Here is a 16,863-nt window from a genome sequence, read left to right as displayed (position 1 = left end):
ACGAGCAGGCAGGTCACCTGATGTTAAGTGATTACCGCCGCCCATGAACATTTGCAGCACCAGAGGAACCGCCGATGCGTTGCCGGCCTTTTAGGAATTTGTTGGTCCGCCCCTTGAATAACCCCATGTTGTAATCTAGTGGGAACACCGCCGATGGGAGTTGGTTCCACAGTTTGCATGTGCGTGGAAAGAAGGATCTGGCACAGCGGATTTTTAAAAACTCAACCCCTTAGGGGGTAAAATAGGGGTTTGAAATTTGTGTAGTCCACGCAGATGAAGTCGCGGGAATAAGCTAATATTTCTATAAACGTTTCTAATTTCCATACAATAAATAAAATATTTGTCAATAAAAACAAAAATTACAGAGATATAATCACACCGAATAACACAAGGCCGTGGGAAAACTATCGACAGTTCACTATTATTTAACGTTTAATCAATGACGCAATCATGTGCGAAAGTAAGAGCTTAAATTTGGTTTAGGAGGCCTCGGTCGCGGCTAGTTTATCTTGAGTTCGTGAGTTATGCGAAAAAGCATACTTACCTATTTTCCTAATGCTAAAATTGCCTAGAAGAGATCGCTTATAAGTGATAAGGCCGCCTTTTGTATCCTACTTCTGCATGTGATTTCTGTTTTCGTATTGTTATTTTCCTTCTGGTGGTGTGTAGAAATTAAAAAAAATTTGGGAATCTAGTTTGTAAGGTACTTACGTATTACGTAAGTACGTAATTAATTATCACCACTATATCATCTTACAAATTAACAATTTTGACCATCAGTAAGCGTAACATGTTACCTATTCTGAATATATAATTTGACATTGACTTTGACAAGGGACCATAAACTTACAAACATAGATGGCTAACATAACCCTTATTTGACTTTGCGCCGTTGTCGGGATTCATCGATAATCGATGTTTCGACGCTCGCATAACGCCTGCACGCAAGGAGAGTGGAGACTGGGTTGTTTGCCGAGCTATCCTCTGGCAGGAAAAACTAGTGATAAGCAGAAACTACTGTACCAAAAGTGGCCAAACCCAGATTTGATTTATCTATGACATTACTCGATGTAGGTATACAAGCTTAATTTATTAATTTATAACAATTTAGTAGGTATTTGGTCTCTGGATTTTCCGGGATTTTTAAAAACCTAAATCCACGAAGTGGCGGGCATCAGCTAGTATACTATAACATCAGAAAAGATTTTGTGAGAAAGCGAGAAGCGAAAAATCGCGGAAAAAATTTGTGCAGTTCATAGTAGGTAGGATTCAAATTTTGTGACTTTGAGAAGTTTTTTATTTGAAAACTATACCTACTCACCTAAAATATAGGAACAATAACTTTAATAATATTCAAATTTCATATATTTATGTACTTATACTATTTATAATATATTCATCTCGATCGGTATGTTTTTAAAATTCTATTATAAAAACAGTTTTATGAATATAAAACGCCGCTATGTTAATGACCTATCATTCAACTGCGCAGATTGCAAGAAAAATGTGGACACATAAAAATATCTTGATAAAATACTTGGTTTGTAAAGTACTACTTCAAAAATTAAGTTGTACCTAATGTGACTTCGTGACTTTTATTTAATAAAAGTTATGAAATCACATTACAACCTTTGGGGCGAGGATGCTACTTAGATCTTTTTTTAAGGTCCTGCCATCCCGTCTCGCGGAATTCACGGGGGACCGATACCTCAGTCAGCAATATAGAGGTTACGTTCTGGGCACCCTGTCCCGTTATGGTGGTTTAGATGACATTTCCTATTTGTAATATCATACTATATTTAGAATACAATACCTATATAAAAGTTTATTTAACAAAATCTAAATATATAAAAGGAAAAGGTGGCTGACTGACTGATCTATCAACGCACAGCTCAAACTACTGGACGTAGGCATCCACTAAGAAAGGATTTTTGAAAATTCAACACCTAAGGGGGTGAAATAGGGGTTTGAAATTTGTGTAGGCCACGCAGACGAAGTCGCGAGCACATAAGCTAGTTCTAATTATAAAATCCTGTTAGTGAATACGTACCTATAGTATCTGTTTCTTTTTAGGATTCGTTTTTATGGTTACTTTGGATTTATAGATACAAATTTAAAATTAAAATGTATTAAGTATTCTTATAGCTTTATTGTTATTATCGATACAATTTTAAAAATTATAATTACTTTACACAACCCTAAACTCTATTTTTAGTTTAGAAGTTAAATGTACCTTAATTATTTATGAATTTTGGTCATATTGTTATTATATTATGAACAGCTGTGCATTTTTTTTATAGATATAGCGAGCAAAAGAGCAGGCGGGTCACCTGATGTTAAGTGATTACCGCCGCCCATGAACATTTGCAGCACTAGAGGAGCCGCCGATGCGTTGCCGGCCTTTTAGGCATTTGTTGGTCCGCTCCTTGAATAACCCCATGTTATAATCTGCATACACACACAGTGCATACAGTAAATCTAAATATAATATAAAAGCGAAATACCACTCACTCACTGACTGACTGACTAATCACGAAATCTCAGAAACTATAAAGCCTACAAACTTCAAATTTGGAAGGTAGGTTCTTTCTAGGACGTAGGTGTCAGCTAAGAAACGGTTTTGAAAAATCCCCCCCTAAAAGAGTATGAAAGGGGGGGTCGAAGGTTGTATGAAACTCCTATGTTTTTGAAGTCAGGGACATGAAAATCGACATTTAGATTTATAAGTCAACTAGGGAAATTCCCCCCTTAGATGGTAAAAGTTTTTATAGAAAAGTTTTAACTACTTTTAAAGTTTACTTGAAATTTGAAACGTAGGTTCTTTCTAGGGGGTAGGTATCAGGTAAAAAAGGATCTAACTAAATTTCATCCCTAAGGGGGTGAAAGGGGGGTCTAAGCTAAGGTTGTATGAAAGACCTATGTTTTTTAAGTTAGAGACGTGAAAATTGGCATTTAGGTATTCTGAGTGGGTTGCTTTAAGGTGAGACTGAGTGAGTAGGTAAGTGAGGCCTTTTGCAGCGAGAAAATTTCAGATCTTATGAGAAACCAGATATTTTACGCGGACGAAGTCGCGGGCAACTGCTAGTAATATATAGGTAAGGTACATAAGGAATTTTAGCTGAGTTTCTATTAATAAAACACAAATAAAAACAATATTCCCAGAAGCAATGTGAACTTTGTGACGTGGTCAATGTACAATCGGCAAAAAAAATAGACAAAAATCTAATTTTAATTTTATTGATTTTAGCTCTTATTTATAAATAAGTAGAGATCAATTTAGAGTGGCGTACATGTTGTAGTTATGTATTTACAGATAGGTAAGTATATATGTTTTTGTCTATGTGCTAAGAGGAAGGAAAACGTTTGAAGAATCGTTTGGATGTTTTTGCTTGTTTTAATTTAGAATTGACAAAAACTAATATTTTGTCGTTTTAGTAGCTAGGCTAGTCTTTAGGTAGGTACTATATATATATATCTATATATAGTACGCGACAGGTCGAGATGGCAATCGGGGTTGGGACGCCCCGCAGACACACACAGCCTCCGCGATAACCCGGCGCAGGATAGCGCGGGTGACGTGCGGGTGTGCGGGGCAACCCCCCGCCTCATACCCTGATTGCCTTCTCGACCTGTCGCGTTTTTTGGCTAGGTAAGGTAGGCAATAACTCAAAAATCGGTCAAGTGCGACTCGCACATGATGGGATAAGAAATACTTGACACTTTTTTTTCATGGCGCCTATTTTGGATTTTTATTGAATGAATGAAAGAACGAATGACTGAATGAATGAATGAATGAATGTTTTGTCAAAAAATGCAGGTACAATAGTTTAAAACAATGTCTGTCAATATTATAATATATGTTGTTTTAGCAACAATAGAAATAAGTACCATATTCCGTGATCAACTCTCTAGCCTCTACCTACTTCGGTTTACGAGATACAGCCCGAGCGGACAGACAGACGGACGGACAGCGGAGGCTTAGTAATAGGATCCCGTTGGCACCCTTCGAGTAAAGAACCCTAAAAAAGTAAAAACTAACTAACTAACTAATCCCATACGCTTCTAAAGCTTTAAGGTTCTAGTACAGACTTTCAGAATTTCATAACCGAACCCAAAATGCAACGAAATGTCATACAACTCCATATCTCCTAAACATTCCATATAAGTCAGTATGACTCACAAGGTCTAAAATAAAACACGAACTAAAATAACCCTTAATACCTAGAAGTTTAGATGTAATATCGCTTGCCAGCATTTATATACTAAAAGTTAGTTGGTCATGTAAAATGTACTTTAAATTAAATAGATATAGGGTTGAAAATTGATTGTAGTTTAAATACGAGTATTGTTTGAAAATACTAGTCGAATCGTGAGCAGGCACACCCTGGATCGCAGGTTTGATTTCCGAAGATGAAATGATTTTGATATCCATATCCATCATCATGATCAACCCATCGCCGGCTCACTACAGAGCACGGGTCTCCTCTCAGAGTGAGAAGGGTTTGGCCATAGTCTACCACGCTGGCCATGTGCGGATTGGTAGACTTCACACACCTTTGAGAACATTATGGAGAACTCTCAGGCATGCAGGTTTCCTCACGATGTTTTCCTTCACCGTTAAAGCAAGTGATATTTAATTAATTAAAACGCACATAACTCCGAAAAGTTAGAGGTGCGTGCCCGGGATCGAACCCCCGACCTCCGATTAGAAGGCGGACGTCCTAACCACTAGGCTATCACAGCTTCTCAACACTAATTAACTAAACAAAAAAACAAATAACTACTGAAATAGCTGTGATAGCCTAGTGGTTAGGACGTCCGCCTTCTAATCGAAGGTCGCGGGTTCGATCCCGGGCACGCACCTCTAACTTTTCGGAGTTGCTTTAACGGTGAAGGAAAATATCGTGGGGAAACCTGCATGCCTGAGACTTATTCATAATGTTCTCAAAGGTGTGCGAAGTCTACCAATCCGCACATGGCCAGCGTGGTAGACTATGGCCAAAACCCTTCTCACTCTGAGAGGAGATCCATGCTCTGTAGTGAGCCGGCGATGGGTCGATCATGATGATGATGATTAAGTACCTACCTCTTGGACGATCTAACCTACCTATATCTATTAAGTTCTGAATTATAAAAGCTCAGTTCTCAGTTTTAGTAAGTTTTTTTGGAGAAATATGTGTAAAAAAACCAAAAAATAAATAAAAAAACTAAATTCCAGAAGCATGCCAGAAGTAGATTTGACTTCCCTGTTAGTTTATTTACTTACTAACTAAACTGATATAAGTATTTATTAAAGCTTCGCTGTTTATACTAGCTACAGAAATAGAAACTTATTTTAGACTTTAACTTGTTCGTAACTTGCAGTTGCATACCTAACTAAAACCCCTCATGCATGTCACTTGATGATTCACACTAGAGGAATTCTCCGAGACTTGAACCCAGTATACAATTCACATAAAGCCTTGGTCACACAGCACGCACAGCGGCAGCGGCACGCGACAGTGTCATCCGCGTCACAGTTCACGACAGTATGAAACTTGTAACGCTTCACCTACACTGGCAGACGTCATATGTTACGAACTCTAAATCGCGGCAGTGTGGTACATCTGTGCCGGTAGACTGTGAGTGGCTCAAACCCAGATCAGACCAGAGACGAATGACAAAATATTACCTGACCTGAGCGCGTTTGGCACCCTCGTAGTTTTAGTTGTAAATAATTATCACCATTACATCATCTTACAAATCCAACAATCAAAAAGTGTACAACAAAGGGTGCATACTTTGAATAAATTATTTGACTTGATCGATAAGTTATTCACTGCGCAGGTTTAAACATACAGTTTTTTTTATCATAGCTTCTGCCGCATTTGAAAAATTTTCGTTGCGCATTTTGTTTGACCATGCCTTTAAGGTGTTTTATAACCGAGATTGTTATTCCTAATACATATTCAGCAAGTATTCACGTGGTGATCACATAAGAAGACTTAAATAGTCCTACCAACTCAGCGGTACTAAGACGTATGGACTGCCAATCGAATGGTCGTAAGTTGGAACCAAAGAATTCAATACCCATAATATTATAAATAACTATATAGCCATAGCCCAAACTATTAGCAAGCTGAAGTGGCAGTGGGCAGGTCATGCCTGTCGTAGAGGCGATGGCCGTTGGAGCCGGAAAGTCCTTGAGTGGAGACCGCGTTTAAGCAAGCGTAGTGTGGGACGCCCTCCAGCACGATGGACCGACGATATAAAGAGGCTGGCGGGAAGTGGCTGGATGAGGAAGGCTGAGGACCGGGTGTGGTGGCGCTCTTTAGGGAAGGCCTATGTCCAACAGTGGACGTCCACAGGCTGATGATGATGATGATGATGATGAATATTATAAATGCAAAAGTGTGTTTGTTTGTTGGTTTGTCCTTCAATAACAAGGGAGCAACGGATCGACGTAATTTTTAATTTTTTGCTAGGGTAAAGTAAAGTAAAAGTAAAGTAAAATATTCTTTATTGTACACCAAAACCACGGCAATAGAAATATAACAAAGATGTTTGTTAGTACAATAGGCGGCCTAATCGCTAAAATAGTGATCTCTTCCAGGTAACCTTAGGGTAGAGGATAATAAGGTAAGTGGAGAGTGACAGGCTACTTTTTATCCCGGAAAATCAGTTTCCACGGGATTTTTGAAAACCCAAACCCACGCGGAAAGTTGCAGCTATACCTAATTAAAATTAAATAACTTGTGAGCTATAGTATTAGTCAGATTGAAACAATATACAGTACGCGCGGCGAGAGTTTGGCTTTGACCGTTATTGCGCAGAAATCAGAAATTGGGTATCAACGGGCAATTAGTGGGGTGCGGGGCGGGTGTGTAGGCGCACGCGGTGCTCTGATTGGCGCTCCACTGCTCCAGTCCAGATACGACGTACCGCGCACTCGTGTTGTACAATCACGTTCACAAGTGAATTGCTATTTTCGTTAATTGTTTATTGTTGTCGATTGTTATTATTTGTTGAGTTTGTTTGTTTAAGTTTGTCAGTTAAGTTTTTTTTGTTAAATATTAAAAAGTGATTTGAAAATGCGTAAAAAAAACATTGTTTTAAAAAGGCAAGCACGGAAAATGATATATGACGTGAATTGCTTTTTAAAGAAAGAAGCTGACGAATGTGTCGATTCATTGAAGCAAATTCGAAGTCAGATTGAGGAAGTTGCTTCTTTACTCAGTCAGTCGGAGAATAACCAAACTATACAGACTATGCAGGTAATGAAAACGGAAACTGTTTCTAAATTAAATTGTGTAGTCAGTAAATTAGCTAAAATTCAAAAACGGACATCGGAGGCCACTAAGACTTCAATTGGAACTGTAAAAAATATCGCAAATCAAGCCAAGAGTTCCGATTTGCTAATTACTTTCAGAACACCTGGAAAAAAACGTCCCAGAGCTAAACCAGTTACGAATATTGATAATTTTGACCAAGGTATTATAAAAAGATGTATACACAATTTTCACAAGACGAATAATGAACTTCCCACCATTGGGAAACTAAAAAAGAAACTTGAGGAAGATATAAACTTTAAAGGGTCAGAAACAAGTCTTCGTGTAATTATAAAGGAGTTAGGATTTCGCTGGAAAAAAACAGAAAACAACCGTAAATTACTAATAGAAACATCGAATATCCGATTACAACGCATTGAATATTTAAGTAAAATAAGAAAATATCGACAAGAAGGAAGACCCATTGTTTACACAGATGAATCCTACGTAGATTCATCGCACTCAACAACCAAAGCCTGGAGCGATGGCCCTACGGAAGGACTAAAAAAACCCATTTCTAAAGGACAACGAGTCGTGATAGTCCACGCAGGATCTGAAGCTGGGTTTATACCAAATGCTTTATTAACTTTTAAAGCCGGCACCAAAACAGGGGACTATCACGACAACATGAATTACGAGAATTATGAAAAATGGCTTAGGACACAATTAATTCCCAACCTACCACCCAATTCTGTAGTGGTTGTCGACAACGCTTCATACCACAATAAACAATGGGATTTAGCACCGTCCTCCAATACCAAAAAAGCCGATATGCAGAATTGGCTAACTGATAAAGGCATACAATATGATTCAACAATGCTCAAGCCACAATTGTACAACTTGATAAAAGCTAATAAAGAAAGATTTAAAACTTTTTCAATAGATCAAATTTTAGCAGAAGCAAACCATAGCATATTGAGATTACCGCCTTACCATCCAGACCTCAACCCCATAGAAATGGCATGGGCTACTATTAAACAATATGTAGCTAGCAAAAATGTTAAATGGAATTTACAAGAATGTACCAAACTTATCAAAGAAAAAGTATCCTTAATGGGTGCCCAGGAATGGGGAAAAATATGTAAAAAGGTAAAAGATATAGAAGAAGAGTACGTCAAGAGTGACCATGTAGTTGATTTACTTACCGAGCAATTTATAATTCGCGTCGATGATAATTCCGAAGACGATGATTCTGATGATGGTTATGAAGATGATGATGATGACAACTGCAACCGAGGAAGCCCTGAACCCGGACCCTCAACAAGCAAAAGACGTTGCACAATTTCGTGTCGCGGCAGCACCACTGGACCATGCGGTGATTTCATAGAAGGCGTTAAACCTTTAACTGATTCAGAATCTGAATAGCACTGCTGCTAAGACTTTTTTTTAATGTTAACTTTTGTATTTAATAATTATTTTAAGTTTTCTTTTGTTTGTATGTACCAATTTTACATGTATCTTGGAATAAATAATTTTATTAAAAAACAATTATTTAGAATTTTCATCGCTGTCTCTGTAAACTTTAAAAGGAAATAAACATTTTATATAAGTAAAATAACTATCAATAGTTTTAATAAATGAAGAAGTTTATCTATTTCGTATTATTTTCTAGCATTATTACCACTGTACATGAATTTTGACCCACTCAAATATCCAACCTGGTACATAAAAAAGGAAAAGTATTGTGTGCGTGACAGTACCCATGCGCAGTAATCCCCTCCACCCGAAGGTCAAAGCCAAACTCTCGCCGCGCGATCTGTACCTACCTACCTACCTAGATATTTTCGGCAACCTTTCACTGGACTGTGACTAGTGCAGCGATACTAAAACCTCTCTAAAGTCTAGATTCCAATATAAAGGAAGTCCTTGATATCTTATTTCCTTAATTACAGTTCTTAAATTCAAAAAATATTCCCGTCTTTTCTGCATCGTATACATAGATAACACACTATATCGTATACCTACCGACTTCATTACTGAGGGTTATGACCGGTGCATAATGGTGCAGGTTTTGTATTCTATTGTGAATTCAATAATTGATTCAATTTTATTTCCTTATTATTTAATGTAGCTCTAAATTTTTTAAATAAAGCATTTATAAATTCAAAAGTATTTCTCTGCATCATATTCCTCATCAGTCATCACTTTTTAGTGAGGATTGTTACCCTCAGAATGAGGAATAGGACACAGGAATGATAGCAGTTTTCTTGAGATTACTAAATAATAATGCGTTGGAAATTGGGCTAACGGACCCTTCCGCATTCTGCTTATGTAACACATAGAACATACATATTCATTCACTGATACATATTTTTTTTCTTTTCTTTTTTTAAAAGAATATTAGCCATATTAAATGACTAATATTCCCCTTTCCTCCCCAATTAAGCGTCAGGCTTGTGCTAGGAGTAGGTACGACAATAGTGCAACGGGCGGGATTTGAACCGTCGACCTTTCGGCTTTCAGTCCACTCCTATACCGGTTGAGCTATTGGGGCTCTAAAATATTCAATATTATGTATGTCCATGAAAATATTACAATATTACCTACCTAAGGTACCTACGTAAGAATATTTTCGTACGAAGGTATCATTGGTTTATGATTAGAACATTATTAGGTAATAAATAATAATACAAGAGGTTAATATTACCTATTATGATAATAACTGGAATTCGGCCCTTCAAGGTCCGGATATAAATATATTTGCCAAGATCAACGTTAAAAAAATATTTACGCATCACTGAATATTCATAATAATAGAAAACCGTAATCTCTCAAACCGGTCGGTATTTTCTCATTGTAGCAATCTAAGCTTATTAAACAAAATTGGAAATCTCTATTTTAGGACATAACCGGTATTATAACCGCAGGCCAATAACTGTGTTCTTGCAAAACTGACTGAACTATGTGCCTATCCACTTATTGCAAAATTAACTTTATTTTTATGAAGGTAAAGTGTAAAATTAATTAAGTATGTCGTCAATTATCAAATATTTGATTTTAATACTTTTGAACGTAGGTTTTGAAGGTGAATTCGGTAAAGGCTTGAATAAGTGCGGTCATCATTTTGGCCCTTACATAATAATCTACACATGATTATTATGTAAACTATAGTACGGGACAGGCCGAGATGGCAATCGGGGCGACGCCACGTACACCCGCACGTCTCCCGCGCTATCCCGTACCGGGTTAGCCCCCGCGCTAAACCAATGCGGGCAAGCGCAAGCGCTGTGTGCGGTGCGTCCTCCCCGCCTCATACCCCGATTGTCGTCTCAACCTGTCGTGAACTGGACCTACATAAACAATAATTCGGCTACTCTGATAGCCTATGGCCTTATTATGTCTGTTTTAGATAAATACCTAATAAGTTTACTAGTTCACTAGGTTAGATAACGCAGCATCTATTTTAATGCGCACATACAAATCATTAATTAAACCAGATAATTAAAGTGATAAAGTTCACTAATTTTAATTTAACAGAAAGCGAAGTCTATTTATGTAGTGTCGAAACCAAAAATATCTCTTACTTGTTTCATTACCTAATCATCTAAGGTGACTGACTGACTGACTAATCTATCAACGCACAGCTCAAACTACTGGACGGATCGGGCTGAAATTTGGCATGCAGAGATTGAAGAACAAACCAACAAACAAACACACATTTAGAAAATTGGTATTTTAGCTTCGGGCAAAAAAAGCCTACCTTTCAAGATTGTTAGAAATTCCAATCCTTCACCAGTCTCGAAAATTCCACTCAAGCAAATTTTAGGTTGCAGGGTTTAAAGCCCTCACTTATAGAATTCCTAGTTTTGTTAGAGAAACTAAAGTTTAAAACTTTATTAGGTAGGTACGTACCTATAAAGTTTTAAACTTAAGTTTCTCTAATATAATTTTAAACTTAGAGTCATTGAAATAAAATGCTCAAGAAATGAAATAAATACCTACCTACTTCAAATGCGGCCCGAAAAATATCACCAAAAGACTTATTTCAAATTACTCAAATTTTTAGACATTGCTTAGCTGCCCAGTTTTATTTTAGTATAAATATTTTTGTTGTCATTTGAAAATTCGAATATTTTAAATTTATCGTCGATGACAAGAGGTCTTAAATATAAATATTTTGCAATCGTTATTAAACTTTATGTTTGAGTGTTGAGGTTCATAATAAACTGAAGTTATTGATATTAAATAAGAAAGATACATGTGTATATGTGTGCAAACCGCCACTTGAGCGATGAGAATTCTTTTGTGAGCCCTCATCTATACCTACTATTATAAGTCAATGCTTTTAAAGTCTAAACTTAGGCATCGTTTAGTAGTTTGCCTAACTTTTAAGAACGCGTCACACGCGCCTTCTAAATGTTCCCAAATCTAACTCAAATTATGCTCGAAATTCTATAATTCCACGCTGATTGTTATAAGTACGTACCAAACGTACTTATAACAATCAGTTCGCTGAGTTTGACTTATTTTACCTATCAAACAATAAATTTAAAAAGGAATTAAGAAACTATCATCGTAAAAAAAAAAGTAGCTAACATCTAAATATGCATGCAATCACACACTCCCACTTACACACACACACACATTCTAAATCTATTCTGTTAAAAATAGTTTTAATTATAATTTTAAGTAATCTCTTTTGGCCTTCTGTTATAACTAGATTTTAAATTTAAATAATAATTATGTATTTACGCTGTTGATTACTTTCAAATAAACAAAATTAAATTAAATCATAACAATTGAGCGAGTCCACACACTCCCATTGACTGAGGAGGGTATTTATAGTGCCGACGCGCGTCCTTATCACTTGAACCGTCCCGTTTGTACCAGCCACGCGAGATTGGTGCAAATTGACCTAAATATTGGACCATCGCACCGCGGCCTCGACCGTTGCGCAATACTGCTTAGCGCTTAGCACGTGAGAGTTAGTGGACAGGTTATCCCTTGACGTCCGTTTTCAATATTCAATCTATCTGTAATCAGTAGATAAGTTACTTAGCAACATTGTTGTGTCAAAAAGACCATATAATTTTTGACAAAATATTACAACGTTGTTAAGTAACTTAAGTATCTACAGATTATCTAATTTTAGTCGCAGTTATTAATTTAATGAGAACTAGCTTAATTATGCTCGCGACTTCGTCCGCGTGGACTACACAAATTTCAAATCCCTATTTTACCCCCTTAAGCGTTGAATTTTCAAAAACCCTTTCGTAGTGGATGTCTATTGTCTACGTCATAATCGCAATCTGCATGCCAAACAGCCCGATCCGTCCTGTAGTATGAGCTGCACGTTGATAGATCAGTCAGTCAGCTTTTCCTTTTATATAATTACTAGCAGATGCCCGCGACTTCGTCCACGTACTGGTTTCACATGAGATTTGAAATTTTCCCGCTCCTCAAAGGCCTTCAAAAGGCCTCACTTACCTACTTACTAAATGCCAATTTTCATATCTCTAACTTCAAAAACGTAGGATTTTCATATAACTCTTCCACCCCCATTTTACTCCCTTAGGGGGGGAATTTAGTTAAATCCTTTCTTATCTGATACCTACCCCCTAGAAATAGCCTACATTTCAAGTAAAAATAACAATTGTTAAAACTGTTCTATAAAAACATTGCCCCCCTATTTTACCACCCTTAAGGGGGGAATTTCCCAAAATGAATTATACAGATTTTTATTATTTAAAGCTAATAAACTAAATGTCGATTTTCACGTCTGTAACTCCAAAAACATAGGACTTTCATACAACCTTCGACCCCCCCTTTCGCACCCTTAGGGAGGGAATTTTTCAAAACCGTTTCTTAGCTGACACCTACGTCCTAGAAAGAACCTACCTTCAAAATTTCAAGTTTGTAGGCTTTATAGTTTCTGAGATTTCGTGATTAGTCAGTCAGTCAGTGAGTGAGTGGTATTTCTCTTTTATATATTTAGATTTAGATACAAATTACAATTGATGGATTCTTTGATGACAAAGTTGAATGGAAGCATCCATCCGGTTTCGCATTCCCACAAGATAATGAGTTGTTCCATTAATAAATATCGGTAATAATTTGTGATATTTTGCATTTTGAAAATAATAATTGTTGAGTTTCTTGCCGGCTCTTTTCAGTAGAATCTATTTTCCAAACCGGTGGTTTTTTAAAACTGATTTTAAGGCTCTGGGTTCTAGTCCTTTTTGAGCCCCAAACCTGTTGGCGGTGGTAGTGTTACAGACGTAGCATAAGCACCTCAAGTTTTCCTACAGGAAATAAAAATTGAATTTGAGCATTTCCCTACGCTTTACCTTGTTACTTGGATAAACTATAGTAATGTAATTATTTACTTATGATTATTTATCATTAAAAAGAAATTAATAAAACAAATCCCGAACGTATACCTAGTTGCCTATAAAGTAGGTAAAAACTAAAAACTAAAAACTCAAGTTTTCCGACAGGAAATAAAAAAAATTATTTGAAAATTTGTTGTAAGTATTGACCTTTGGTAAATTTCCCGACGCTTTACCTTGTAACTTGGATAAACTATAGTACCTAATTAGTTACTTATGATTATTTATCATTAAAAAGAAGTTAATAAAACGAATCCCGAACATAATATCGTTTCCTATAAAATAGGTAAAAACAAAAAATCCAATTTCTGAACGCTTAGTAATGCAAAGATCCGTAACAATTACAAGATGGCGGATCGCGCGCGAAAACGGCTTACTGTTTGAGGTTAAAAGTGAAAGAAATCCATTGTTACGACCTGGGAACTGTCGCCGCGCCGTGTTAGATTCGAGGTAAACGGCCCAGCGGCGGTTTGTACTTACCTAATAATAACAAAATTTTATTTCTAACAAGCTGACCGGCCTATGGCGGAAATTCTAGAATCCTTAATGACAGTCTAGTCTAGAATCTAGATCCTACATGCCGCCCAAATCTTAAGTTGCAAGACCCAGTGGTTTCTGTAGAACTTTTGGAAGTACCCTAGAATTTTTGATTAGAGATTTTGAATTATGATGATCATCAGTGTGACACGAAATCGACGTATTTCAGGTATCAATAAATCTGAAACCATAAAAGCTAGATAATTGATACTTGGTATGTTTAATAAGTTAGCTGAGGACACCTTATCGTGAAACTTTCAGCTTTCCAGCGTCATCCAGACCGAAGCTATGACTGTTTGGAAATACGACGAAACGCTTCGAGAAAAGGTAGCCAGTCTTTTTGGCTCGTCTTGGCGGGAACGCTGCCGTGCCCCCTGATGTAATTAATTGAGCTGTATGAGTCTCATACACATAAGGACGTCATAAAAAGTCTATTATGGTGGAAATTACATACCTACTTATCTACATAAACACGTCAGGAAAATTGAGTCTTTACTCTTTATAAAATCCGGTATGGCAGATCTTAATATACCTACCCTACCTACTTAGTGTGATTTAAATAATGATTGTACCTACATCATACTATTATAAGAAACTTGAAATATTTTAATTTAAAAACTTACTAGAAACTTACCTAAAAATCATGTACAGTACGCGGCAAAAAGTAATGATATATCGACCTTTAGAAGGAGATACTTAGCAGATTTGTAGAGCGTTGTCTCTGTCGTTGAGACCGACAAAACGTCATATAGGTACAGTGCGACAAGGCTCTCTTGGCACTTGAATGACATTGACAGAGGGGCGCTGTTGGAGAACAAAGGCTTAGAATATTCAAACAAGAACAAAGGGGATACTTGACGGCAACGTTAGTTCCGATTTTCCACGCGCCAAGATAGCCTTGTCGCACTGTAGGTATGAGTGACAGAGACAACACCTTACAAAGCCGAAATGTCATTCTGGCCGATGTACATTACTTTTTGTCGCGTACTGTATCTAAAATTAAATTGAAGTTCAGTGTAGTGTTTCCAAGTATACAAAGTATACAGGATTTGGCTTACTCCGTCCTTGTCTATCTAGAACTTTGTGAAGAGGACGGCATTGTGAGCCTTGCAGTTTAACTAACTACAGTTTACAATAGGATCGGGAAATCGACATCAATGTCAAATGCATGACACTAAAATTTACCTTCGAATCGAATTTTCATTGTCATATTCATTACATAACAGTAAATACCAATGTATCAATGTATAAACACCTTAAATACTCTATTCATTTTGAAATCAACTTTAACACAGTGTAGTAAAGATTAGTTTTGAAGTAATATTAGTGTGTGGTTATGACGTTATGTACCTAGTTAAGTGGCACATAACAATTATAAAGGCAGTGTTTATTTTTGCTGTTAGCGTCTCTTGACATGCGAATAATGCAATGGCCTAGACACGGATTGAGTTTAATGTTGTTCAGTGGCTGAGGATCTGAGAATGAACTGTGGCATGTAACTCCATATGGGCAAACGGCACTGCCTACCTATATCATCATCTAAATCCCTCACTGGCCCATTAGGTAATTAGAAAGAAAGAAGAAAGAAAGAAAAGACGTTTATTTACCAAACTGTGCCACACATCACATCTTATAACTAAGAGCTAATTTTTTTTTAAAGTACATATCAACATAAAGAAGGTTTACAAATCTAATTTAGACACAGGTTTAAAAAGTGTGTCATTCCGCCTACTTATTAATCTATATATATAAAAGGGAAAGGTGACTGACTGACTGACTGATCTATCAACGCACAGCTCAAACTACTGGACGGATCACGCTGAAATTCGGCATGCAAATAGCTATTATGACGTCGGCATCCGCTAAGAAACCATTTTTGAAAATTCAACCACTAAGGGGGTGAAATAGGGGTTTGAAATTTTTGTAGTCCACGCGGACGAAGTCGCAAGCATAAGCTAGTACATAATAATAGTGCTTCTATAAACAATTTGCATTGTTTATAGAAGCACTTACATTTAATACAAAAAATGGGGATAGTTACAATTTGTTAATATAATAGGATTTTAGCTTATATCTTAAACTAGCTTATGCTCGCGACTTCGTCCGCGTGGACTACAAAAATTTCAAACCCCTATTTTACCCCCTTAGGGGTTGAGTTTTCAAAAATCCTTTCTTAGCGGATGCCTACGTCATAATAGCTATCTGCATGCCAAATTTCAGCGCGATCCGTCCAGTAGTTAGAGCTGTGCGTTGATTAAATCTGGTTAGTTAGTTCGCTTCTAATTTTATTATCTAAAAGTATTTATTAGGCCCGCTATCCAGTTAAGGAAGCAGAACTGAACAGATTTATTAATAGACTAGCTAATGCTCACGACTTCATCCGCGTGGAGTACACAAATTTCAAACCCCTATTTCACCCCCTTAGGTGTTGAATTTTCTAAAATCCTTTCTTAGCGGACGCCTATGTCATAATAGCTATCTGCATGCCAAATTTCAGCCCGATCCGTCCAGTAGTTTTACTAATTTCAGCTGTGCGTTGATAGATCAGTCAGTCAGTCAGTCACCTTTTTCATTTATATATTCAGATAGCCAGTAGCCACTATTGGAAACTAGACCTACCTACGCTACACTGCAACTAAGTTAGCAATTTTAAAGTGACGTAACAAAAGACGTAATCGAGCTTCGAGGAA

At 36.9% G+C, this 16,863-nt stretch overlaps 2 protein-coding genes across 4 annotated transcripts in view; one reads left to right on the top strand and one right to left on the bottom strand.

Annotated features, from left to right (window-relative positions):
• The window catches only part of ced-6 (PTB domain-containing adapter protein ced-6), a 69,855-nt gene that overhangs the window by 25,433 nt on the left and 27,559 nt on the right, over positions 1-16,863 (bottom strand). The gene's annotated exons all lie outside the window — the stretch shown is intronic.
• Positions 6,917-8,960, top strand: LOC138404284 (uncharacterized). The gene has a single exon (XM_069507962.1). It carries the CDS (start codon positions 7,071-7,073, stop codon positions 8,670-8,672), a length of 1,602 nt encoding a protein of 533 aa, XP_069364063.1. The 5' UTR covers positions 6,917-7,070; the 3' UTR covers positions 8,673-8,960.

The sequence above is a fragment of the Maniola hyperantus genome, chromosome 27 (genome assembly GCF_902806685.2).
Source record: "Maniola hyperantus chromosome 27, iAphHyp1.2, whole genome shotgun sequence".
Classification (NCBI taxonomy): Eukaryota; Metazoa; Arthropoda; class Insecta; order Lepidoptera; family Nymphalidae; genus Maniola; species Maniola hyperantus.
Note: the sequence above shows the minus strand (reverse complement) of the source record. Positions and strands in the feature narration are given on the sequence as shown.

Excerpts from the sequence above, each read along its gene's own strand:
- LOC138404284 (XM_069507962.1), top strand. The coding sequence starts at position 7,071 with ATGCGTAAAAAAAACATTGTTTTAAAAAGGCAAGCACGGAAAATGATA.